Genomic DNA, 26,763 nt, shown 5'->3' with positions numbered 1-26,763 from the left:
TGAGAACATGAGATGAAGATTCCTTGAAAGTGAGTCCATGGGTATTGGGAACACTTTAATGATGGGGCAAGTGAAGTTATTCCATTTGGTTCAAGACCCTGATGGTTGAGGGGTAGTAATTGTTCCTGAACCTGGTGGTATGAGTCAAATCTCCTGTACCTTCTTACTGATGGCAGCAAAGTGAGGAGAGCATGTCCTGGGTGGTGGAGGTCTCTAATGATGGATGCTGCTTTCCTGGGATGCTTTGTGTATATGTGTTCAATGGTGGGTAGGCCTTTAGCTGTGATGGACTGGGCCATGTCTACTACTCTTCGTGGGATTTTCCATTCAAGGGCATTGGTGTTTCCATACTGGGTTGTGAAGCAGCCATTCAATATACAACTACACATGTCACAGAAGTTTGTCAAAGATTGTCAAAGTTTTAGATGTCGTGCTGAATCTCTGCAAGCTCCGAAGGAAGTAGAGACACTGCTATGCTTTCTTTGTAAAGATAGTGGTATATGCTTGTGTCTATCCTTTGGCTTTCAAGTATTGGCTCTGCCATCAGCAAGGCTGGCAATAGGCTTCGGACTCGCTGGTTGTCTTTATCTACAACCAAATGTACTAATTATTTGTATCAGCTGTTACAATTAGCTGTCTATTGCATCTTTTAAGCATACATATAGTCTTATATTTTAACCATATTGATCCATCAATGCTAAGGCCTGGCGCTGTTCCTAGCATGCCTTTGCATTCCACTGAACCAGAGCTGTTTGTCTAGCTTGATGGTGAGATGTGCCAGACTTTAAGATTAGACTGTGGTGGATTACAATGCTTCTGCTTTAAATAATCCACATGCGCTTCACTTTGACACTTTTTGCGTTTCTCCAGTCCGATCAAAATCTAATCACACTTTTCAATGGAACGTCTGCTCAGGTTGAACACTGAACTTCGTTTCCAAAAGAACTGTATTGTGATCATTCCTATTAATACTTTATAGATCGATGCACACACAATAGGTAGATTAGTGCCAACAAAGGCAAGCAAATCTATCTCTTTTGCTTTTTTGTCACAAACTAGGTGTGGAACCTTCATCTTTTAGAGCTTGGTCTACTTTGTAAGCAGGGTAATTACTGGGCCAGCCTTGTTAAGAGGTATTGAAACAGCTCACTCAGGTATTTTGTGTACTTCCAAGTTTTGTACAATATTTCGGAGTATTGCTTCATCAACTGAGGGTGTTCAATATGTGGTAATCAGGGACATTTGTGTTTGAATTGATGCCATGAGGCTTCACAAGCCAAACATAATGTTATTGACCATCAGGGGCACTCTCCTCACTCATACTACTGTGGCGAGTTGGGATGTTCTCAAGGTCAGCTAAAATGTATTATTCTAAATAAAGTTATGTTCAGCTAGTTTAACTAGTCTGGGATAGCTCTCCCAATTTAGACCCTAGTCTTTGGCTACTACTGGTGAGTTTAGTTTCAAAGTGCATTTATATCAAAGAATGTATAAATTATACAACCTTGAGATTTGTTTGCTTACAGGCAGTCGCAAGGAGTGAAATTCCTGTTTTCAAATTGTGTCTTGACCAATGACAGGTATTCAGACTAATAACTACTTAAAATCAGATTTTAATAAATATAATTGACAAAAAAATTAACATTTCTCAGAGGCTACAATAGAATTTGAATTCTTATTTTCAGATCATTAGTCCAGTGATTTAATCCAACTGGTGTATGCGATTTTTAATATTTAAACTTGCATTAGGCCTCATGACAACTCTCCATTTCTCATTTATGGTAAGACACAATACTAGGTTTCTGCCAAATCTACAGTACTGTGCAAAGGTCTTCAGCATATATGTATAGCTCGGGAGCCTAAGACTTTTGCACAGTACAGCACAATATGTGTCCGTGGAGCGAAAAGCAAGTTTGTAAATTTGGTGGGAGCAAAGGATGTTGGGAATGGAGAGACTGGAGCACAGTGGGCAGGGTGTGGGAAAGTTGGCAGAGAAGGAATCCTAGGGTCAGGTGGTGGTCTGGGTGCAGATACACTCAGCCGTGAGACACCAGGCAAGGATATTTGATCCCGAACAATTGGTTTATTGATCATTACAGAATGCCTCTCTGCTGCTTCCTGTTCCCTCCGCTCTCCCTTCCCTGTTTACCAATGATTCTCTTCTCACTGTTCCCTTCCCACTCTCAGTCCACAATAGAGACCCAAATCAGAATCAGGTTTATCATCACTCATATATGTCATGAAATTTTTTTTTGGAGCAGTGGTACAGTCTAATACAAAAAAATTGTACAGTACTGTGCAAAAGACTTAGGCACTTTAGCTTATATATATGAGTACTGTATTTTGGCAGCTTAAATCTAACAGTTAGAACAGCATAAACTTAATGTTCTACACATTTTAATTTTATATAAAGTGGATTTTAATTAATTGTGATACATTGGGATCAGTACATCTTGGCCGAATTAAGTAGCTGCTCACTTTAGCCGAAGTTTCATAGAAATGATTAAAAACATAAAAAAGACAAACTACCATCAACTGAGTAACAAACTATGGAGTTAAATGAAATGCAGAACAAATTAGAACAATACCAATACTACTGGTGGTTGTCTTATATCTGGTGATGACAAAAAACCTGTACGAAGTGTTTTTGGAGTGGAAAAGCCGCTGCACTGGGCAGTCTGGGTCCAACGAGGTGAGTCACCACTGGGATTGTGTCTAACTTGTTGAAGTGGATGACTATGACTTCTGTGCTTTGTCATGCCCTTCGCTTTTCCCATAGCGTTGTAGAACCGCCTTTCTGGCCTTTGGATCTTATTGTAATTCTCATCTGCACAGTCCACCGGAGCTGACTTTGCATGCTAGGTCAGGCTATCTCACTGGGGTATAAGACCCGCTGGCTACCCTCACCTGGTTTAGCCCACCTGTCAAAAGGGTGTACCAGCTGTTATATACAAAGAGTTACTTGGAGCTACAGGTGAGAACTGAGTGTCTGGTGCAGACCAAAGATAATGTTCAAAATGATTGTCAATACCTTAAAATTCTTTGTAATGCCTAATTTGCTGAAGGAATCAAATCCTTTCATTTTCACTCCCAGTTGTTTCTGTCATCTCCAAGTCTGAATGCTTGAACCGCAGTCAGCAAAACAGTTCCGAATTGTCTTACTGCTTATTTCTCACCCACTATCAGTGACAAAAATCACTGCTTTTTGAACACAAACACACACATCTAATGTTATTTAAAAACTGATTGCTCTAAGCAGTGAAGTGTCTAACGGTTATGGAAGTGCACACAACTGATGCTAGTTAGAAACTGTTCAGCAACAATCTCCAGCCCCAATAAGGGACACAGTACCCCAAGTAAACACAGGGAATCCTGGCTATTTTCTAGAATTAATCTTTGCCCTTTTTAAGAGTTTTCCCAAATAAATGGCTGCTCTGATTAACCACTGACCCAATTGACTGAAATCTACTGTATTTAATACTTCTAAGTACATAACCTCTGATGATTTTTGTATCCTAAATTTAAGGTTTACATCACTGACAACTGTTTATGAATGAATAACTAAAAGAACCAATAATAGAACACAAAAGTTTTATAAATACAGCTTATCGGGACAGTCATCTATTTGGGACAACTCTTAAAGAACAAAAACTATTCAAGAAGATAGATGGGATGCCTAGGTATCAACATCTCTGAAGATCTATCCTGGGCCCAACATATTGAAATTATAGAGAAGACACGACAACGGCTGTATTTCCTTAGGGGTTTGAGGAGACTTGATATGTCATCAGAGACTTGAAAATTTCTCAGATGCACCGTGGAGAGTATTCTAACTGGTTGCATCACCGTCTGGCACGGAGGGAGTACTGCAAAGGATTGGAAAAAACTGCTGCAAGTTGTGAACTTGGTCAGCTCCATCACTGAGGACACATTTAAAAGGTGAAGACCTCAAAAATGCAGCAACTACAATTAAGAAGCTCCATTTATCCAGGACATGCCCGATTCTCACTGCTACAATCAAGGAGGTGATACTGGAGCCTATATACACACTCAATGATTCAAGAATAGCCCTCCACCATGTATTTCTGAATGACAATGAACCTATGAACACTATGTCACTATTTTATTTTGCTTTTTGTACTATTTGATGAAGGGCTCATGATTAAGGGTCTTGGCCCACAATGTTGACTGTTTACTCTTTTCCATAAGTGTTGCCTGGCCTCCTGAGTTCCTCCAGCATTTTGTGTGTGTTGCTTGGATTTCCAGCACCTGCAGATTTTTGAGTGTTTGTGATATAAAACCCGATTCTGGTTCCCTTCGTTTATTTGGGACACTATGCTGCTTAACTGGGATAGGAGGCTTTTGTCAAACAGTTTTTAAATAGTGTCAGTTGCTTGTGTTTGTGTTGAAAAAGCAGTGATTTTTGTCACTGATATTTGTGAGACAATTCAGAACTGTTTTGCTCATTGTGGTTTCAAACATTCATGCTTGGAGATGCCAGATATGGCCAGGAGTGAAAATGAAACAAATTCATTACTTCAAGTTAGGCACTACAAAGAATTTGATCATCTTGAATGTTACAATGAAAATGAGGATTTGGTGGATACAATTGTCAAAAGCATTGAACGTATGAGACCATTATCTCTACTAGGCGTCTGCACTGATTTTGTTCCTTTACATTCAAAAGATCATGGCAGCACACCCTGCAAGAATTCCTCTGTTGATAAATTTTTGAATTAATACAGTTTTATAGTACTGCAGCAGTATTGTTAGTGTTTGAATTTATTCTTTATTTCATTTAAATACATAATTGTTACTCAGTTCAACTCTTTTTTTAAATTCTTTTTTAACCATTTCCATGAAACTGGCTAATTGGGCAACCGTTTAACTAGGCCAAAATGTACTGGTCCCAATGTGTCCTAATTAACTGGAATCTACCTGGATTTTGTTTTTGCAATTAAAATATAAAATGCTGGAAAAGGCAGTATCTGAAGAGAGAGAAAGAGTTAGTATTTCAGGTTGATGACTTCTTTGCTTCTCAATATCTGTTTCTAGTTTCCCTTTCAATATTCTTTTCCTTACATGCCATAATGAAGTAACAATTTGTTTAAAATGCAGCATACTAAATCATCACATTGAAGCCGAAAGCTACGTTTACAATTTACTCTTGCAAGAAGATTACTCAAGTTACCCCTAAAGGCATTTAAAAATATCAAGTTTGTGTGTCACTGATTACTGTACAGCACTGCCAGTACTAATAAACAAGTTGTCTTGGAGACAAAAAAGTTACATATCCAGTAAAAATATCAATATATTGAGAATATCCATCCTGACTTCATTTGCAATATCGATCTGCTTTCATCTTGGATCTCCTGAAGAACAAAACAAACAGTTCATTATGAAATTAAAGATAAATAAGCAGCCAAAAAATCTAAATGGACAATCATTTTCTGATGTAAAAACTTTGTTACCTGTCTAACAAAGCCTCATGGAAAGTGCCTTCTTGTCTGGCTTTCTTCAACATTTTACTGTCTTCTGTATTCACTCTTAGTTTTTGATCTTGAAAACTCTGAAATTTCTTTCTGCAGTACAGTGGGAACAGAATAAAGCAATCAGCACAATATACCAATCCATTCAAAACTGCTTCTTACCTGCTTTTCCTGTTTTAAGATTTAAGCAAGACAAGGGAAGAGCAGGAAAAAGCATCAGCAAAAGTTACACAAGGATGGAATTAAATTGGAGAGTACTATCTTTGATGGAAAATCAATAACAGCATTGTTAAATAGGTATTGTAAGCTCTGTAAAAAGAAAAAGGATCTAGTGCTTTCCCAGAATAAACACTTCTCAGGTTTCCAGCCGGGCACAGGTATCGATTTTAACCATGATGATTTAGTATGCGGCATGTCAATTTGTTACTTCATTGTGGCAATCAAGGAAGAGAAAAATGAGATCCAGGTGGATTCCAGTTAATTTTAACTGTTGATTAGCCATGCGAAAACTGTTTCAGACCTATAGAGTCTCCATGAAGAAATGAGACGATTATGTACGAAGTTCCTACAGAGTGGGTAGAAGATGAAGGAAATCAATCAGGCCCTTAAAAGGGCTGACGGAAAAACCAGGAAACCAAACAACGAGCAGGAACCTGTTGCTACCACCTGTCTTCCCTAAATTTCCAGTTTCTGGAAGGATGCCAGGATCCTGAAGAAATACTGGATTAATATCATCCACAACCGATAGGGAAGCTCAACTTCCAGCTTCTGCAGATCAAAAATGACATGGAACTCAGAATGGCTGGCATTTACAGGATTCCCTGTAAATGCTGAGCAGTGTATACCAGCACAGTTGAAACCCCCATTAAGGAGCATAGGAGGGGTATCTGTTTGGGTTACCTGAAGAAATCGGTGGTAGCAGAACACTCATACACAATGGGTATAGGATTGACTTTGATGGCACAAAACTACTGTGTCGCACCAATGGCTTTTGGGACTGCCTGGTGAAGGAAGCCATTGAAATAAGACTAGAGAATAAGAATTTTAACAAAGACAAAGTCTCGCTCTAACTAAGAACTGAAATTTGACTAAAAACAAGGTCGGATAGTGAAAACCTGATTGGTTGAGGACTAACCAATCAGGAAGGACACATGACGGGGCTATATATGCCACAGGACTAGACTTGCCCAGGCGTTATCCCTGATGAAGATGGTGGAGTCTGTCATTGAAGCATTGGTTAAAATTTATATCTGAACCTGTCAGGAAATTTATTCGTTAGTTAAGAAGTTTCAAAATGGTAACAGCGTACATGAAAGTGCAAAATTGTGAGCTCATCCAATTAAGTCTGTGAAAAATAGATCAGAATATTTTGTAAATGGGTCATATACCAGATATTTAGGCGTTTGTGTGCAGAAATTGTTGGCAACTGCAAAAATAATTAGGCTTAATGGAATATTGACCTGTATCTTAAGCAACATAGGATATAAACAGGCCTGATTAGAACGTATTTGGGTTATCACACTTATTTATGATTGCTACAGCTTTGGTTTAGGAAGACGTGCAAAATGATAAAGACAATGATCTAGAAATATTACATAGGGAATGAACCAAGAACAAAAACTTGCATTCTCTTGTGGAGAGAAGACCATGAGTAATCTAATAGAGATGTTCGGAATGAATAGAATATTTGAAGGAGAGCTTCCTCTGATAGGCAAGTCCAGAACAAACTACATATCCTAAAAACAAAGCTAGATTCAGGGAAATATTAAAAAGGACTTTTTTTTATAAACAATGAACAGAAGAAATCCAGACCTCTTTCATATTAACAGCCATAAAAGGGTCACAGTATTTCTGAATTATGTGACAAACAATATCTTAGATAGATTTGAAGAACGAATAACATCATTTTTCACTTGGTCCCTGCAGCCCACCCTGCCACTTCTGGTAATAGGCAATAGCCCCTCTTATCAAATATCTATCTAACTCAGCTTCCATTGGCTTCCCCACCTCACCACTGTCTTTGAGATCTGTGGCTTAAGTGGGTGACTTTTAAATGGTGACCTCTGGTCAGAGATTCTTCCACAGGAGAAAACATCCTCTCCACATCCACTTTCTCATATTTCTCAGGATATCTGATAGACCAATTAAGCTCTTATTGCTCTTTAAAACTCCTTTAGCTTTCCCAATTATTTTCTGTTTCTGCATCTTTACCCATTGTGACAATGCATCAGGGCATCTAGATCCCCCAGTCTCAGAGTTTTGAAATCTCTCATCACAAGACCATAAGACATAGGAGCAGAATCAGGCCATCTGGCCCATCGAGTCCACTCCGCCATTCAATCATGGCTGATCCTTTTTTTCTTCTCTCCTCCTCAACAACCCCAGTTCCCAGCCTTCTCCCTGTAACCTTTGATGCCATGTCCAATCAGGAATCTATCAACCTCTGCCTTAAATACACCCGACGACCTGGACTCCACAGCTGCCCGTGGCAACAAATTCCACAAATTCACCACCCTTTGGCTAAAGAGATTTCTCCATATCTCTGTTTTGAAAGGAATCCCCTCTATCCTGAGGCTGTGCCCTCTTGTCCTAGACGCTCCCACCATAGGAAACATCCTTTCCACATCTACACTGTCTAGGTCTTTCAACATTTGAAAGGTTTCAATGAGATCCCCCCTCATCCTTCTGAATTCCAGTGAGTACAGACCCAGAGCCATCAAACATTCCTTGTATGATAACCCTTTCATTCCTGGAATCATCCTTGTGAACCTCCTCTGGACCCTCTCCAATGCCAGTACATCTTTTCTAAGATGAGGGGCCCAAAACTGTTCACAATAGTCAAGGTGAGGCCTCACCAATGCCTTAAAGCCTCAGCACCACATCCTTGCTCTTGTATTCTAGACCTCGTGAAATGAATGCTGACATGGCATTTGCCTTCCTCACCACCTCACAGAGATAACCTGCTGCTAATTTATTCTCCGTTTTTTGACAGAGTAACAGATGTAGATCTAAATGTGCATTGATTCAATTGGTGCTGAAATTTTCAAGAACTTACACATAGTTGATTTCACATTCCTTTACATTACCCCTATCTTCATCCAGAAGCTCATCTTTGTGTTTTATAACAATATCAGCACAGGAGCGAATCTGTAAAATTTAAAAAAAGCACATTTCTGATAAGTTAGATCTGGCTAATCTACATTTACTGAGATATACTATAATTATTGCCAGAGATGAAAGGAATGGTGAGAAAGAACTACCCCGAAAGGGGAAAATTATATTAAAATAATTAAACTGGAAAATTAAGAAAAAGGACAAAATACAACGCTTAAAAACTCTGGAGTGGGTGTTCAGTGATGTGTGAATGAACAAATTATTCCAAACAGATTTGAAGTATGGGTAAATCTAGTCACTCTTTGAATACACACTTTAATTTAGCAACAAAAGATTCATGGCCCAAGTTTCAGCAAGACTGAAAATCATTAAAAACAGCAAAACTATTATCTTAGAGGCATGAGATTCTGCAGATTCAAGAAATACACAACATCCTGAAGGAATTCAGGCAGCATAACTGAAGGGAAACAGTCAAAATGTTTTGGTGAGACCCTTCATCAGACTGGAAAGGGGACAGAAACCAGAATAAAAAGGTGTGGGGGTGGGTGGGTGGGGAGGGGGGAAGCACGTTAGCAGGTGATAAGTGAGTCCAGGTAGGCGTGTGAGGAAGTGGGGATGAAATTGAATGTGTGGGGTGTTAGGTGGAAGAGATAAATGGCTGAAGAATGAATCTAAAAGGACAAACAATAAACCCCGGAGTAAAGGGAAGTACGTAGGGAACCAGTGGGAGGTGATGGGCAGTTATGAGAGCAGGAGAGGGGAAGAGACGGAGTGAGTGGGCCACCAGGAAGCAGGAAAACAAAAGGGAGGGAGGAGGAGCAAGAGGGGATTGGTTACAAGAAATTAGAGAAATCAATAGTCAGGTTAAAACTACCAAGAAGGAATACAAGGTGTTGCTTCTCTGACCCAAGTCTGGCCTTATCATGGTAGTAGAGAAGGAGAGAGACATACAGACATGTTGGTATGGAAATGGGAAGTAAAATTAAAATGGGTAGCCACTGGGAGATCCTGCCTTTTGCAGTGGACAGAGTGAAGGTGCCTGATGAAGCAGTGCTGGGACTTACTGATGTAGAGGAGGCCGCACCGGGAGCACTGGATATAATAAATGACCCTGACAAGTCTTGCAGGTGAAGCACCACCTCACCTAGAAGGACTATTGGGGCCCTGGATTTTGCTGTGGGAGATGGTGTTGGGGCAGATGTAACTCATAGCATGGTTGCAACGATAGTTTCTAAGAGGGAGAGAATGAGTGGACAAGGGAGTTGTGGAGAGCATATCCCTGCAGAAAACAGAAGGGGGAGAGGTAAAGATATGTCTGGTGGTGGGATCCCATTGGAAACAGCAGAAGCTGCAGAAGTTTTGGGGGGGGGGGGTGAAGTGACGGTATATGTTCGAAAAACAGAGGAGATATGAGCAAGGGCAGTGTCGATAACCCCGCTTTCTGGATTAAAAAAAAGATGTCATCTAAGATGTCCTGGAATGGAAGGTATTCTTAAAAGTAGGAGGATGTACAGTCAAGTTAACTATGGAGTCAGTTGGTTTGTAAAAGATATCAATATATAATCTGTCTCTGGATATGATGCCAGAGGGATCAAGAAAGTGATGACAGATGTCAGATGAATCAAGTTAATTTGCAGACAGGGTGGAAGCTGGAAGCAAATTTGATGCAGTTGACAAGCTCAGTACAAGTACAGGAAGTAACACCAATGCAGTCATCAGTGTAGCAGAGAAAGAGTTGGGGAATATTACCACTATAGGCTTGGAACATGGAGTGTTCCATGTAGTCGATGTGAAGGCAGGCTTATCTGGAGCCTGTGCGAGTGCCCATGGCTACATCTTTGGTTTGGAGGAAGTGGAAGGAGCAAACAGAAACACCCTTGAGAGCAAGTGCCAGTTCTATCAGACAGAGAAAGCAGGCAGTGAAGGGGTACTGGTTGGGTCTGTTGTCAAGAAAAAAGTGAAGAGCCTTAAAACTTTCCTGATGGGGGATAGAAATCCATGGTGAAAATAAGGTGGGCAGGGCAAAGAAACTGAACGTTGTTGAAACGATTGACAGCATGTGAAATGTCATGAATGTAGGTGGGAAGGGACTGAACCAAATGGAATAAATGGAGTCGATATGCAGACACGAGTTCAGTGGGGTAGGCACAGACAGAAATAATAGGCCCACCAGGCAGTGGGGTTTGTGGATCTTGGGCCAGAAGGTAGAAACATGCAATGTGGGGTAAGGGAACTATGAGGTTAGAGTCTGTATATGGGAGATTTTCAAAGGCAATGAGGTTGATGGTGCAGGATACAATGGCTTGATGCTTCTCAGTGGGGTCCTGGTTAAGGGGGTAAGAGGTATCCAATAGCTGCAGCCTGGCTTCAGCAAGGTAGAGATCAGTCCACCATACTACAATAGCATCGCCCTTGTCTGTTGGTTTAATGGTGAGGTTGAGATTGGTGCGGTGAGAATAGAGGGCAGTGAACTCCGTGAGGATGAAGCTGGAATAAGTGAGGGGAGTGGTAAAGTTGAGACAGTTGTTCTCCCATTGGCAGTTAGAGATAATAAGATCCAGAGGGGCAGAAGGCCAGAAAGGGGTGTCCAATAGGAGGCAAGAGCTTGAGGTGGGGAGAAGAGTTAATCATTGGGGTTGGGGAATCCCTTCCAAAGAAGTAGGGCTGCAGATGAAGGCAATAGAAGAGCTGTGTGTCAGAGCGCACATGGAACTTGTCACTAATATCATCAATTTCCAGTTCCAACAACAAAAATATTAACTCTTAATTCTCTCTCCATAGACTTCCTCTTAACACTGTGTTGGAAATTTAAAAATTCAGCTTTTAGCATTTTTAGGGTGAAGGAGAAAATTGAAATCAGTTTGCTTATATAATAAAAATCTACCATGGAGGTAAGACTGAGAAATAGATTTACAGAGTTCACAAAAAGGCAACATGCCACCAAATTTCCACAGATGGAGAGCATTCTGACTGATGTATCACTGTCTTGTATGGAGGTACAGATGCACACGATCGGAAAAAACTAGAGAGGGATGTAAACTGAACCAGCCCCATCATAAGCACGAGTCTCCACACCATCAAGGATATCTTCAAAAGGTGGTGCCTCAAAAAGGCGGCATTCATCATTAAAGACCCTCACCACCCAAGACATGCTCTCTTCTCACTATTACCATCAGGAAAGAGGCACAGGAGTCCGAAGATAAATACTCAATGTTTTAGGAACAGCTTCTTCCCCTCTACCATCAGATTTCTGAATGGTCATGAAGCAATGAACACTACTTCACTATTTTGCTTTTTGCACTATTTATTTACTTCTTAAATTTCTTATTGTAACTTATAATAATTTTTAATGCATTGTACTGTAATGCTGCCATAAAACAATAAATTTCACAACATGTCAGTGATATACGTGATTCTGATGCTGAAAAATGCCACAGGAAGTCTCTAGGTTACAAGAGGATTCCACTCCTGAGAATTGTTTGTTAAGTCAGAAATGAACAGAAACAATTGTGATTGGAGAATGAGCAGGAGTGGGAAGAGTACCCACCAGCCAGCCTCCCTGATTGAGTTTGTTCAGCACCTTCAGCTCTGTTCAGCTTGACATTATTTCCATCCCAACTGTTGTGGTGCAGGACAGGGAGAGGAGGCTCATGAAAATGTTCCACTCTTGACTGGCAAGAGATGATGGCAGCCCCGCAGCAGCTACCAAATCCCTCCCCACCACCACACCGGTCTCTCAAGTGCCAGTTAGTGTGTATGGGCTGCATATAAGGTGGGCACCCGTGATCCGGGGAGGGCCTTGTGCATGATTTCAGCTAACACAAGAAAGACATGAATAATATACTAATGTTGAAAATAAGAAGTATTTAAGTTGCTCCTAGATCAGTATGTTTCCAATTAAAACACACTAGTGAATTTTGTTCTTGGAAGGGAGGAAATGAAAATATCTTAAAAGCAGATCATAAGAATGCCTAGGTAAAGAAAACAATTTAGAAATGAGAATAGGTGTAGACTATTGATCCTCTTCAGCCTAATCTCCCAAACAATGAGATTATGGTTGATCTCTACATGCATCCACATAGCGGTATATCTAAGTTATTATTAGTTAACAAAATTTATCAATAGGTTAAAATTAAATAACAATTATTTGGCATCAATTGTTATGCAAAGTATACAGCTCATAATTTCCTTCATACTTTGTGTGAAACAGTGTTTCCTAACTTCAAGCCAGAAAAGTATGACAGCCAGTATGTGCCCTCTTCTCATTACTACTAGAGAGGAGATACAGGAGCGTGAACATTTTAGGAACAGCTGATCCACCTCTGCTATCAGATTTCTGAACGGACAATGAACCCATGAACACTACCACACTATTTTTGCTCACTTTTTGCATTATATATACACCCAGTGGCCATTTTATTAGGTACCTCCTATACCTGATAAAGTGGCCACTGACTGTGTGCTCATGGTCTGCGGTTGCTGGAGCCCAACAACTTCAAGGTTCAACTTGGTGTGCTCTTCTGCACACCACTGTGATAACATGTGACTATTTGATTTACTGTCACCTTCCTGTTAGCTTGAACCAGTCTGGTTATTCTCCTCTTGACTTTTCCCATTAACAAGGTGTTTTGGGCTATAGAACTGAAGCTTATTAGATTTTTTTTGCACCATTCTTTGTAAATTCTAGAGACTGTTGTGCATGAAAATCTCAGGAGATCAGCAGTTTCTGAGACTCACAAGCCACCCTGTCTGGCACCAAAATCATTCCATGGTCAAAGTCACTTAGAGCATATTTCTTCCCCATTCTGATGTTTGATCTGAACAATGGAACCTCTTGACCTTATCTGCATGCTTTTACGCACTAAGTTACTGCAACATGATTAGCTGATTAGATATTTACATTAGCAAGTAGCTGTACCTAATAAAGTGACCACAAAACAACAAATTTCATGACATATGTCAGTGATAATAAACCTAATACTGATTCACTTATGCTTGATTCAATACAGGGAAAAGGCCAGGTATTTTTCCAACATGCGTATGTAGTCTTCCACTGCATACAAGCTGGTATTACAGAGCTTATATCTATTACTTAGTGTATGAATTATCTGTAAAGAAACACAATAGTGCCTTTTCAATAAGTACAAAAAATCATTTAGATTACACAACTTAAGATGGTAATAAATTAGACCTTTTCTTAGACATTTGACAGCAAGTCATGTCAATTTAGAAAAGGAAATGGAAATGATTTATTCCCAAGGTTAATTTACAATCAATTAAACTCTTCATGAATACCTTTATCATCTCCTCTTCTCCAGCTGTTTTTTGTTTTGCAATAATGTCACCCTCTTCATTACATGAAATGAAACAGCTGTTTGAAGCCATCAATGCTAGTTTTCCCTGGAAAAAGAAAAGCTGGTGAGAATTCAATGGTTTCTAATCACACAAATATCGAAATCTTTTCTGGACTACTGAGTAACCTCTGAACTCATTTCTTCCCATCTCCACCCAAACATATCACAACATTACCATCTTAAGACACCATACAGTAAGGACCTTGTAGTTTACAAACTCAGATAACAATCATTAATACACTGTTAGGTAGATCAGAGTTGTGCATTTCTCCTCAAGGGCAAGATGAGATCCAAAGTTAAATGATCTTAATAGTTGCAGGTCAGGAAACTGTAGTCTTAACCTACACTCTAGGATAGATACATCAAGCAATCTCATTTAGTGAAAATGTAAACAGTTATCCCAGAGAGTATTCAGCAAATAGCTTCATAAATTTCACAATGGGTCAGAAGTTATAATTATAAACATCATAATCTGAAACATGGCATGCTAACTCGTGATAGACCACTTATCACCAATGGTCACATAAACTGTTAAGTGCAACTCTGAAATTCTCTTCATAAACTTCTATGGCTGTCTCTCTCAGTTAACTGGTTCCTTAAATTCTTCAACAAATTTTTGACCTATCCTAATGCATCTATTTTAAATATCATTTTAGTTCATTTAATTGGATTTAATATCAAATTAACATGGCCACTAAATAACATACAGCAAGGGTTTCAAGTCATTGATTCCTGGTATTTCTGGTTTTTGAATAATACTTTTCCTATTTGTCTATAATTGTGAAGGTGACTGAAATAAACAGACTGTTGCTACTTAAGTAATCTGACAAAAATATCAATATCTGCTTTTTATGAATGGGAATACCATATGGCAGTATGAAACTGGAGAGTTTGTGTGACACTTTAAATTATAAACTAGATAGTGGGGAAGGCAGAAGCATTTCATTACATGGTGCTGATTACCTTAGATAATACCTTTAAAGGAAGATACTGCTTTCTTTAGGATAGTAAACAGGCCTTAGACACAAAATTTCTAAGTAACAGATGATGAACAATATTTTTTGCAAAACTCTCAAAGATTTGCCCCTTGATTGCTATTACTAAATAGCGTAGCCATTCAAAAAAAGCAAGATGATAGTGGATTATGAGGTCCATTTACTTCATCTTAAGACTATGCATTGCAGGTACAGGCATACCTTTCAAATGTGTCGTAATTAAAATTGGAGATGCACATGTGGTCAAAATTGCATAGAGAGCTCAGAGAATCAAAGTGCAGAACAAATAGGAATGTGATGCTATGGAAAAAGGGATGAGAATTATAAATTCAATATCTTGGTTAAATGGGAGTGAGTATAGGTAAGATAATGATGAGTAGTATTTGCTGCTGGGTTGGTTACAGACAAAATCACTTTGAATGAGCTCAAGTCTGTGGAGGGTGGAAGAGAAAATAACAACTAGGTGCATTTTGGAAATAGTCATGGCTTGAGGTTTAAAAAAAGGCATAGTGTTTCCAGAACACTGTGTGAGACGAGGGTGGCACTGGTGACATGATGGAAGTATAAGCAATTGTGATAGCGCAAATGTGTAGTCAGAAGCTCAAATCAGTTGAAAATAAGGCTCCAAACTATCAGACATGCTGTCTCAGCTTCAAACAGCTGCTGGAAGAGAGATGATTTTGGTGGAATAGGACTGTAGAAAGAATAGGAAAATCATTTATGATTTTGAAGCAATTATCAAATATCTATCTATCATCTCCACAAAGGAGATTAACACCGATTTCTTTGCATTTCCAAATAAATAAATCTCTTATCACAAGTACCATTCGAACTGCATTTTTTCTTAAGTGTTAATATTCATTGAACAGCATGGTGCTTAAAACTTAATACATTTCTCTAGATGAGACTTGCCAATTTGTATTTGGAATACAGGAAGAAAGCAAGATATAGCTGTTTATGAGACAACTAGACAACAGGGTGACCCGTTGGGGCACCCTTTGAGAGAAAGGTAGTGCAGTCTGATGTGACCAGAATGAACATTAAATTTTCAAGAATGCTATTGGTATTGCTTTGCTTTGGAAATTGAAGATGAAAAACTCAGTTTATTAAAGAAGAAAGATGCGTAGCAAGACAAATATAGCTCCTCCTGGTTTGATGACGGACACTTCTGATGGCAACGTTGCTAGTTTTCCTCTGACGGATCAGAGACTCGGCAGACAGCTCACCCCAACTCCCCCTTCCCTCCATAGAACCGCTGTCAGCCGTCCATACTTACCGTCTAACGCAGGTTTCAACTCAACCATATGAATTACAGCTCCCACAATGGACTTCGGGAGTGACGGGTCAAACGCAGACACAGTCCCTTTCCACTGGTGGGGGTGGGTGGTGTTGACGGGTTATCACGTGATATATTTGGAGAGGTTGAGCATTTCCCAGTTTAAACTTTTGAAAAAAATTGTTCAGTTTTTCCATGTTTCGTCCCTAGCTCTGACTGCAATTTACTTTTCAATCATGGACCCATTTCTATTCTGCAGCTCCAACATCAATTTCTTAAAAGTGATTTTTTTCGTTTGATAGTCGGCTTGAAGCTGAACACAAATATAATTTTAGACTACTTGCATCAATAGGAATTAAGAGAAAGAAGAAATTAACTTTCATTGAATATAATGTGTTTAATTGCACAATGGTGCTGATGCTTTGTAATAGTTCAACTAAGCTAAAAATGTTTTGTTGATCATTTTCGTTTGTACTCAGTGTGTGAGTCTTTTTGCTTACATATCTAACAATAATTAGCTAGCATTGATGGATTCCAGCTGCCCTGATACTGTTTCTATGTGATTGAATGTCCTGTTGAAACCTTTCACTGTACTCAGATACGAAGCAGTAACACCAAAGCCTCCAAGATGCTGATTATTCTTGATGATGTGGTTGGCGCTCTCCTAAATGGACGTGCCCGCTGTCCTTTGACTGCAGCAAAGGGTTTTATGGGTGTCTCGAAGCACGTCATTGCAATAAGATATATTTATCTCTTATTGATGGGTGGCAGTTAAATCTGTCCCAATCTTGCACATGCTGATGGTGAAGGTGATTAGCAGAATGTAACATGCACAACACGCTGGAGGAACTCAGCAGGTTGGGCAGCATCCGTGGAAATAAACAGTCAACGTTTTGGGCCGAGACCCTTCCTCAGGACAGTTCAGCATGTTGCTTTGACCCCAGCATCTGCAGAGTATTTTGTGTCTATGATTAGCAGAATGTGGCCGCTCAAAATAGAGCTGCCCTGCTCTTCCCTTTTGCTCCAGTTGGTGTCGCTGCTGGGGCTGGCCATGCGCATGCGTCTTGGTGTCGCGTCCTGATTTCCATAATGGTGGATTGGCTCTCGGGTGAAAACGGGGCAATTGATTTTGGCGAGTGAACAATTTAATACAAATATATAACCCTGAACTTTGCCTGCATTCTGTAAGTTAGCACATTTTAAGCTGATTTAGCCAAAAATAGTGCCGCTGTAATGCTCCGTTTGCGCTAATTGGAGGTCACAAACAGACAAACAGAGCATGAGAGTTTTAGTAGTATATAGATAATATTAAAGAAGATTTAAAGAAGGCAACTTACATCCTGAAATACTGGCTCCCATTGTTCTCTTGATCCAATTGCATCTGATCGTCCGATAACAACTCCATCAGAATTTATTCCCATGTACTTGCCATAGCCAGATTTCAATGCTATTCTATGAAAATAACCAGAAGTAATGACAATAAATTTGTCATGGCTACATATAGTAAAGTTTAGATACAGAGTATTGGTATTTAAAGTAATTTCAAAAACGTACTTTCCATAAAATTTATTATTCAGTCAAGCCATGAGAGGATTTTTGAGTTTCAATGAGATCACTTATTTTTCTAAACTCCATTGAGTAAACACCCTTCCATCTTCCTTTGAGACATATCCACTAACCTTGGAACCAGTCCACTACATATTTGCTGGCAGGGATTTTTTAGATCAAAAAATGTATGTAATACCTCCAGTGCATTCTTGTTATATTTGCTCTATAAAATTTCAGTGAGAAATATTTTCTCCTGTACTAATTTCCACATAAAAAAGACCAACATACCACTCTCCTAATTTTCTACAATGTTGGTTTGCAGTGACTTGTATACAAGGACACCTAGGTCCCTTTGCACATCAATATTATTTCATCTCTCACTATTTAAAACTTTTGTTTCGTGCATCAAAGGAATAAAAGTAGCAGACTTTTCAAGTCATCTGCCATCAAATTTCACCTGACAACATTTCTCTAAGTGCCTTTGAATTTTTTTGCCATGCAAAGGCATTACATAAATACAAAATGTTGCGGAGCAGAGGTAACTACATGAAAAATTAGATCTCTTTCAGCAAACTAAAGCAAGGGGCGGAGTGGGTAGGGAACAGTGTCTTCTATTTCTTGGTTACGTGAACCAAAATGATTTTCACTGACCTTAAGTGTTGCCATCATGACATGACTTTACAAATAAAAAACTCTTAAGTAATTTTCATGATTTTCCTTACAATGTATTTACACTGTTAAACAGCATTGAAGGTGTAAGATATTCACTCAAACATAAATATAATTCAAATACTTACATGTTGCATATTTTATTTATAATAAAACATACACAAGCTACATTTTTGTAAATATAATAGCAAAACGTTTGAGTAAAAATTTATTTTGTTCTCTACAATTATAAACACAAGAATATAAGAAAATAGGAGCAGGAGTATGCCATCTGCTCCCTCAAAGCTGTCCTACTATTCAATGTGGTCATAAGTGATCTGTCCTAGGACTCTTCACATAGCCCTTAATTCCCCGATCTTAAAAATTTATCTACCTTCTCTTTAAACACCTCTGGCGATCTAGCTTCCGGGATAGGGAACTCCAGAGACTCATCACCCTCTGTGAGAAGATATTCTTACATGCCTCAGCTTTAAGTCACTGCCACAATACCTTGTAAATATGTGCTTGTTCTATGTTTTTCCCAAGACAGAATTTTATGTTTCATTCAGATTACCCTCTTTCTTTTAAACTCCAAAACTGATGAATTTCCCCAGCTGTTCGTGCAAGGCCAACCTCCTGTTCCAAGAAGTTAAACTATTTTAGACTGCCAAAAATGTAAATATATATCTTCTTACATAAGGGGTCCAAAACTGTAAATAGTACTGCAGATGCAGCCTCACCAACATTCTATGTAACTCCACCTCCAACCTCTTTACAATAAAGGCCAATATGCCATTTGCCTTCTGAACTTTCTGCCTGCTAATTTTGTGTTTCATCTACAACACCAAAGTCCCTCTTTACACTACTCACCTGCAATCTCTCTCCAATAAAATAATGATTCCTCAGGTTGAAGTAAATCATGTCATACATTAAACTCCATTTGCTGAGTTCTTCTTTACACATTCAACCTATCTATATCCTGTTGCATAGACTAAATATCGTAATTGCAGTATACCATCCTACCAACTTTTGTACTATTAGCAAAACTTGATACCTTACACACTACACTGAGAGACACTGTATGACTCCACCCTGAAATTATCAGTATAGACAGTAAATAACTGAAGGCAAAAGATCATTGTGGTGTTTCACCAGCTCCATCCCTCTAGACTGACAAAGATGCCAAACGTATTTTGACTGGATACCAGACACTGCGTATGTTTATATATTCTGACAGTCATCTATGTGATAAAAGACTTCAAACCATTTAAAACAATTTCCTCAACAATGAGATAGCACTATTACAATAGTTAGAAGGAGGAATTGATTGTGGACTTCAGGAAGGGGAGGTTAGGAAATCACATACGGTCCTCATTCAGGAGTCAAAGATAGAAAGGGCAAGCAGCCTTAAATTCCTGTCAACATCTTAGATGATCTGCCCTGGGCCCAATGCATTGATGTAATCATGCAGTTTGGAGCTTGAAGATATTTGTTATGTCACCAGAGACTTGTGAATTCCTATAAAAGTATGGTACGCAGCATTCTAACTGGGTGCACAGAATTGCAAAAGGCTGCAGAGCAAAGTAGATTCAGCCAGTTTCATCACAGTCACGGCCCTTCCTACAACTGAAGAAATCTTCAACAAGCAGGGCGTCAAGAAGGCAGGCGGGATCCATTGTTAAGGATCCTCACTTTCTGGAATATGCCCCTGTATCGTTACCATACTCAACAATTTAAGAACAGTCTCTTCCCCTCTATCAGCTTTCTGAACGGTCCATGAACCTATGAATAGTAGTACCTCATTATTCCTCTTTTTTGCACTATTTATTTACTAGAGGACGACTATTAACCATCTAATTCTGCACAGCCTCCGTCAATAGTCACGATTTATGACTAACTGAAGGAATTGATTGTGGACTTCAGAAAGGGGAAGTTAGGAAATCACATACAGTCCTCATTCAGGAGTCACAGGTAGAAAGGGCAAACAGCCTTATGTTCCTGTCAATGTCTTGGATGATCTGTCCTATTTCATAAATAGCACTGGCATTCGAGCAACTTAATCAGATTCATTCTGACACTGATCATTCATCTTACATTATTTGTAAAAACTACTGACAGTAGTGAGGGAGGCAAAGTTAAAATCAAAGCAAGTCAAAGTAAATTTATTACCAATGTACGTATATATTACCATATACTAACTTGAAATTCATTTTCCTGCAGGAATTTACAGGAAAATAAAGAAATACAATAGAATTTAAGAATTCATAAACAAGAACTGACAAACAACCAAAGTGCAACTGAAGACAAATTGTGCAAATGAAAAGTGTGTCAGGGTAGTCAAGACTGCAGGATGGAAAACAGGTGCCATCAATAATATCACTTAACTTACATTTCTCACCTGGTTTCAGATAGCTTGATAGCAGTTAACTGCTCTGGGGGATCTGGGATTTCATTATCTGCTCAGCACAAAAAAGAATGATGAAAAGTTATAACTTACAAAGATATTGTGAACAACTAAGAAGCAACAGATGATGCTGAACGTTTTAGCAATATGCTTATATCCAATAGTCTGCTCTTTCTTCTAAAGCAATGACTGAACACATCCTTCACACCTCAAAACACAACAAGGGCAATCTATGGCACATCAATTACTTTGACCACACAAGACTATTACTTTGTACGGAAATGTCACAATCAATTTATGTGTAGTGATAAGATAAATGATCAGGTAGTCAAACTATGGTCTTGGTTCAAGAATGAACATTGGTCAGGACACAAGGGAACCCTTCTGTTCTTTCCTGATTATTGCTATAAATATTAGAAGAAACAAATTGACTTCAGCCATGGTCTTATCTGTAAACAGGGATCCTTCTGTATTACACCCTAGTATGTTTAAATTTTAAGTACTGCAGTTTAAATTCATACTTTCCTCACTGCCTACCTGTTTCTAGCATTTTCTGTATTTACTTCGGATTTTCAGCATCTTAAGATTTTTGCTTAATGATTATTGATCACTAGGAGTGGGCATCCTGCAAAGATCACACCAAGAGCACAACGTGCAATGCTGAAGGAAGTGAAAAAGAGCCCAAAGGTAACAGCAAAAGAACTGCAGAAGCCTCTAGAATGTGCTAAGGTCTCTGTTCATGTGTCCACTATAAGAAAAACACTGTACAAGAATGGTGTTCATGCAAGGACACCCCAGTAGAAACACTGTTCTCCAGAGAAAATATATTGTTGCAGGTCTTAAGTTTGTAAAAGACCACATGGATGTTCCACAATGCTTCTGGGTCAATGTTCTGTGGACAGATGAGACAAAAGTTTATGTTTTTGGCAGAAATGCACACTGCTATGTTAGGAGGAAAAAGGGCACTGCACTAACACCAAACCCTCATTCCAACTGTGAAGCATGGTTTGAGGCTACTTTGTTGCCTCAGGACCTGAACAGCTTGCAATCATTGAAGGAACAATGAATTCAAAATTGTATCAAGACATTTTACAGGAGAATGTCAGGGTAGCGATCTGTCACCTGAAGCTTAATAGAAGTTGGATGATGCAACAAGACAATGATCCAAAACACAAGCAAATCAACAACGGAATGGTTTAAAAAGAAAACTTGAGTTTTGGAATGACCAAGTCAGAGTCCAGACCTTAACTCAATTGAGATGCTGTGGCATAACCTGAAGAGGCTTGTTCATGCAAGGTGTCCCAGAAATATTGATGAACTGAAAGTTTTGTATGGAGGAAAGGTCTAAAATTCCTCCTTGCCATTGTACAAGTCTGATCAGCAGCTACAGGAAACATTTGGTGGATGTTATTGCTGCCAAAGGAGGTTCTACCAGTTATTAAATACACGGGTTCACATACTTTTTCTAGCCTGGACTGTGAATGATTAAGCAATCTTTTCAATAACGACAAGTAAAGTACAATTGATTGTGCAAACACGAGGAAATCTGCAGATGCTGGAAATTCAAACAACACACACAAAATGCTGGTGGAACACAGCAGGCCAGGCAGCATCTAAAATCATTGTGTAAATGATTGTGTTTTATTAGTTTAGGCAGATTGTGCTTGTCTGTTATTGTGACTTAGACGAGGATCAGACCATATTTTATGAGTAATTAATGCAGAAAACCAGGTAATTGCAAAGGGTTCACAAACTTTTTCTTGCAACTGTAGATGTAAAGTACTCATTTAGGACCTAATTTCCTGAACTCCATATATTGTTTACCCCTTTGGCTTGAGGAGACCCACTCTTACCTTGGATACCCTCTTACACTTAATATACTTATAGAATGACTTGGGATTCTCCTTAATCTTTACCAAGGATTCTCCTTACCAAGGATATTTCATGGCTCTTTTTGCTCTCTGAATTTCCTTAAGTACTGTCTTAGCCCCATATTCTCATACTGTAGTTGCCTGTACCTCTCATATGTTTTTATCTATCTAAAGCCCACTATGCTCCTTATATTACCTATTTAAAACAGCATTATAAGAAATTCAGGTGTACATCCCAATGTATTTGTCTCATTCAGCGCACACTTGAATTGAAAGATATCAGAATCAGGTTCATTGTCACCAGCATGTTACGTGAAATTTGTTAGTTTAGCAGCAGCAGTTCAATGCAATACATAATCCAGCAGAGAGAGGAAAAAAGAAATAATAATAAATAAAACATAATACTAAAAAAAGAGGTAAATCAATTACGTATATTGAATAGATTTTTAAAAAGTGCAAAAACAGAAATACGGTATATTAAAAATGAGGTAGTGTCCAAAGCTTCAATGTCCATTTAGGAATCGGATGGCGGGGCGGGGCGGGGGGATGGAGAAGCTGTTCCTGAATTGCTGAGTGTGTACTTTCAGGCTTCTGTACCTCCTACGTGATAGTAACAGTGAGAAAAGGGCATGCCCTGGCTGTGGGAGGTCCTTAATAATGGATGCTGCCTTTCTGGGACACTGCTCCCTAAAGGTGTCCTGGGACCAGGTTAGATCCTCAGAGATCTTGACACCGAGGAACTTGAAGCTGCTCACTCTCTCCACTTCTGATCCCTCTGTGAGGATTGGTATGTGTTCCTTCGCCTTACCCTTCCTGAAGTCCACAATCAGCTCTTTTGTCTTATTGATGTTGAGTGCCAGATTGTTGCTGCAGCACCACTCCACTAGTTGGCATATCTCACTCCTGTACGCCCTCTTGTCACCACCCGAGATTCTACCAATAATGGTTGTATTGTCAGCAAATTTGTAGATGGCATTTGAGCTATGCCTAGCCACACAGTCACGTGTGTATGAAGAGTAGAGCAGTGGGCTAAGCACACACCCGAGTTGCACCTCAGATATTTTCAACCTACAGCTAGTAGCACAACACTTTACCCTACCAGTGACCTGGGATTAATTCCAGCCATTCTCTATAAGGAGTTTGTATTGTACATTCTCCCTGAGACCACCCAGGTGCCCTTGGGGTGCTCCGGTTTCCTCCCACAGTACAAAGATGTACTGGTCAGTAGGTTAGTTGGTCATTGTAAGTTGTCCTGTGGTTTAAGTCAGGGGTTGCTGGGCAGCACGGCCAGAAGGGCCTATTCCATGCTGCACCCCAATAAATAAATAATCAGATGAATTGAAAAACCAAACAGGTTATTTTACATCTACGTGACAGTTTGAAAATTCCATGTACCACTTGCAAAGTCACTTGTAAGAGCCTGTTGAGATAATCTAACTTAATTCACTTTTGTTCAATCTAAATGGTAGATTTTTAAAAAATGAATCAATTGAATCAGAAATGCTTTTAAAGGAAATGGTTGCATTATAAATGTGAAATTCAACCAGTGAACTCAAAGAACTTTAAATATTTTCAATGATTTCAGAAAATAATATATTTGCATATAGGTGACGCCTGCTTAATCTTGGGTTTAATAGCCCAGACTAACCCAGATTAAAACATTTTAAATTATGCCAACTAACCTCTATGTGGAGCTCCCAGAGTAAAAAGCCCATTATCGAGAGCATGGATATAGGTACCTTTCCCCATCTCTATTGCCACACTTCCAGTAATCTCTCCAAAATTCCGAATTGCCCACCATCCTCCTGGAACAGAACATGTTCATGTAAAAATTAAGCAACACCTTGGAGGAAATTGGAATGACTTAACACCTCGCATAACAATCTAAAGTACTTCAAAAGCAGGTAATAATTTTGAGTAGTAGCCATTTCAGTTAATGCAGGCAAATGAAGGGTCCAAATCAGACACACCAAGCAAGGAGATAAATGCTAGTAAAATGTGTTATTGTGATATTATTCAAAGGGAAATAATTTCATTGCCCTTTTTAAAAAATAGTAGCATTGTATCTTTTCTGTTTACCAGATCAAACAATTGGAATCTTGGGTTAATTGTTTATCAGCTCAGTAGCAATTCAGTGTGATCAGCACTACACTGAAGTGTTGGTTTGGAATGTGAACATAGGGAATCCTAAGTGGAGTTTGAATCCATAGCTTATTGATTCTGAAGTGATGGCTCTGCCTGTTTCGACCCCTGATAATAACTTGTTACAAGAGCACATCTACATTAAGTACAATACTAATTCCAAAACACACTGAATTGTGATAGCTGCAGAGAGCTTGGAAGCAATCATGAAGAGTTTATTTTCATTAATCCATTGTGACTTCATGGAAATTGTGCTTTTTCTCTATTTTAAAATTCATCTTGGAAAGCAAAACTGCTCTCAGTCTGATCACACTGGTGACTTATGGTGCAAAACTGGAGGAACTCAAGAGGGTCAGACAGTATCTGTGGAGGGAAATGGACAGTCAATGTTTCAGGCTGAGACCTTTCACCCAGTAGATAAAATTATGAGGGGGTAGATAAATGCATACTGAAAGTCTTCTGCGATTGGCATGTCCCAGTATTTATTGCCCAATGGTTCTTTACTACAGAGAATACGGCACTGAAGTAACTTCTTGGACTTTTGCAATCCTGTGATGTGCAACTACATTCTATGAAATACTTTTAAAATAGTTTTGATATTTATGGTCATTCAAGTTGATGTGGTACCAATAAACCTCCATGCAAGCCCATTAGATTACAGTAAAATATTTCCTTCAATTATGGATGAAAATGTTACATTAAAAACCTCAAACAAGCAGAGACATCCTGTTACCGAACTCACCAACAATATCCACCACTTGTTCTTCCTCCTCCTCTCGTTTTCTTTTTCCTTTGCATTTCTTCTTCTTGCTACAGTAAAATGTAATGACTGACGTGAACATGTAAACCATGTTTGTGTGATGATACCTGATCATTCAAGATCCGTCTTTACAAAAGCAAATGTGGTAGCCAGCAAATTCTGGGTTTTAACAGAGGATGCTGTTCTTAATACTGTCTGAATTAGTAAGCCATTTTCTCTTGCATTTAAAATAAACCACAAAATTGTGTCTAGCCCAATTACTGGTCAAAGTATCCCTTACAGAGTGAGCAGGAAGAACTTTTAGGATTTTACAGCTGTACTACACCATAAATGTGATATAGTTCCACTCGAGGGAACAGACATATGTTTATGGCTGTGATAAGCAGATAAATTAAAGAAATCTCACTGTCTCCAGTACCTCAAAATACACCCCACTTTATTCAAGTATCAGGCATTCTTCTACAGTTGTTCTTCACAACCTAACTGTTGACACACTCTCTTTCACTGCGATTTAATGTATTTTTATGTTTTTGTACTGTGGTCGCAAAAAAACCCTATTCATGTGATACAAGACCGTGAAAATAAACCTGATTCTGTCTCTCTTTGCCCCTCTCACGTTGTGGACATCGTCCACCCCCACCCCCTTCCTGGGGACATGCTTTCGGTCTGAGCCTATTAAACCCCAACCTTTTCACGCCTTTCAGCACCAGCTTTGTTCGCTTCACACAGGAATATTCCGCCATCTTGGACCAGAGACTCAGCGCCAACTGCAGAGATAGCAGAGACACCCAACGAACTGGAGGCTTGGCGGCGGCTACAGCGACACCCAGCGGCCGGAGGCTCGGCGTCGGCTGCAGCGACTCCCAGCGCCCGGAGGCTCGGCGTCGGCTGCAGCGACACCCAGCGGCCGGAGGCTCAGCGTCGGCTGCAGAGACACCCAGCGGCCGGAGGCTCGGCGTCGGCTGCAGCGACTCCCAGCGCCCGGAGGCTCGGCGTCGGCTGCAGCGACACCCAGCGGCCGGAGGCTCGGCGTCGGCTGCAGAGACACCCAGCGGCCGGAGGCTCGGCGTCGGCTGCAGAGACACCCAACGAACTGGAGGCTCGGCGTCGGCTGCAGCGACTCCCAGCGGAGCGGAGGCTCGGCGTCGGCTGCAGCGACACC

The 26,763-nt window shown here is 39.6% G+C and overlaps 1 protein-coding gene across 2 annotated transcripts; it reads right to left on the bottom strand.

Moving 5' to 3' along the window:
* Positions 1-1,597: 1,597 nt before the first annotated feature.
* frg1 (FSHD region gene 1) lies at positions 1,598-26,409 on the bottom strand. 2 transcript variants are annotated; one of them, XM_073064554.1, is made up of 9 exons: positions 26,289-26,409; positions 25,584-25,651; positions 24,382-24,504; positions 20,823-20,880; positions 17,566-17,680; positions 13,899-14,003; positions 8,545-8,636; positions 5,472-5,582; positions 1,598-5,372 (listed from the first exon to the last, which is right to left on the bottom strand). In XM_073064554.1, the coding sequence occupies exons 1-9, from the start codon at positions 26,342-26,344 to the stop codon at positions 5,336-5,338; spliced, it is 765 nt and encodes a 254-aa protein (XP_072920655.1). In that variant the 5' UTR covers positions 26,345-26,409; the 3' UTR covers positions 1,598-5,335. The 2 variants fall into 2 exon arrangements, with proteins under 2 accessions (XP_072920655.1, XP_072920656.1); XM_073064555.1 differs by having other exon boundaries at positions 24,439-24,504.
* Between the last annotated feature and the right edge of the window lie 354 nt (positions 26,410-26,763).

Source organism: Hemitrygon akajei, chromosome 13, assembly GCF_048418815.1.
Source record: "Hemitrygon akajei chromosome 13, sHemAka1.3, whole genome shotgun sequence".
Lineage (NCBI taxonomy): Eukaryota > Metazoa > Chordata > Chondrichthyes > Myliobatiformes > Dasyatidae > Hemitrygon > Hemitrygon akajei.
The sequence above is the reverse complement of the archived record's forward strand: the minus strand, read 5'-3'. Positions and strand labels throughout refer to the sequence as shown.

What these genes read in the sequence shown, in the direction of transcription:
- frg1 (XM_073064554.1), bottom strand. Translation starts at nt 26,344, where the DNA reads ATGGCGGAATATTCCTGTGTGAAGCGAACAAAGCTGGTGCTGAAAGGC. An exon ending in GTGCTGAAAGGCGTGAAAAG is followed by an intron (nt 25,652 to 26,288) that starts GTTGGGGTTTAA and finishes ATTTTACTGTAG; the next exon opens with CAAGAAGAAGAAATGCAAAG. An exon ending in CATGAGGCTTTGTTAGACAG is followed by an intron (nt 5,373 to 5,471) that starts GTAACAAAGTTT and finishes TTTGTTCTTCAG; the next exon opens with GAGATCCAAGATGAAAGCAG.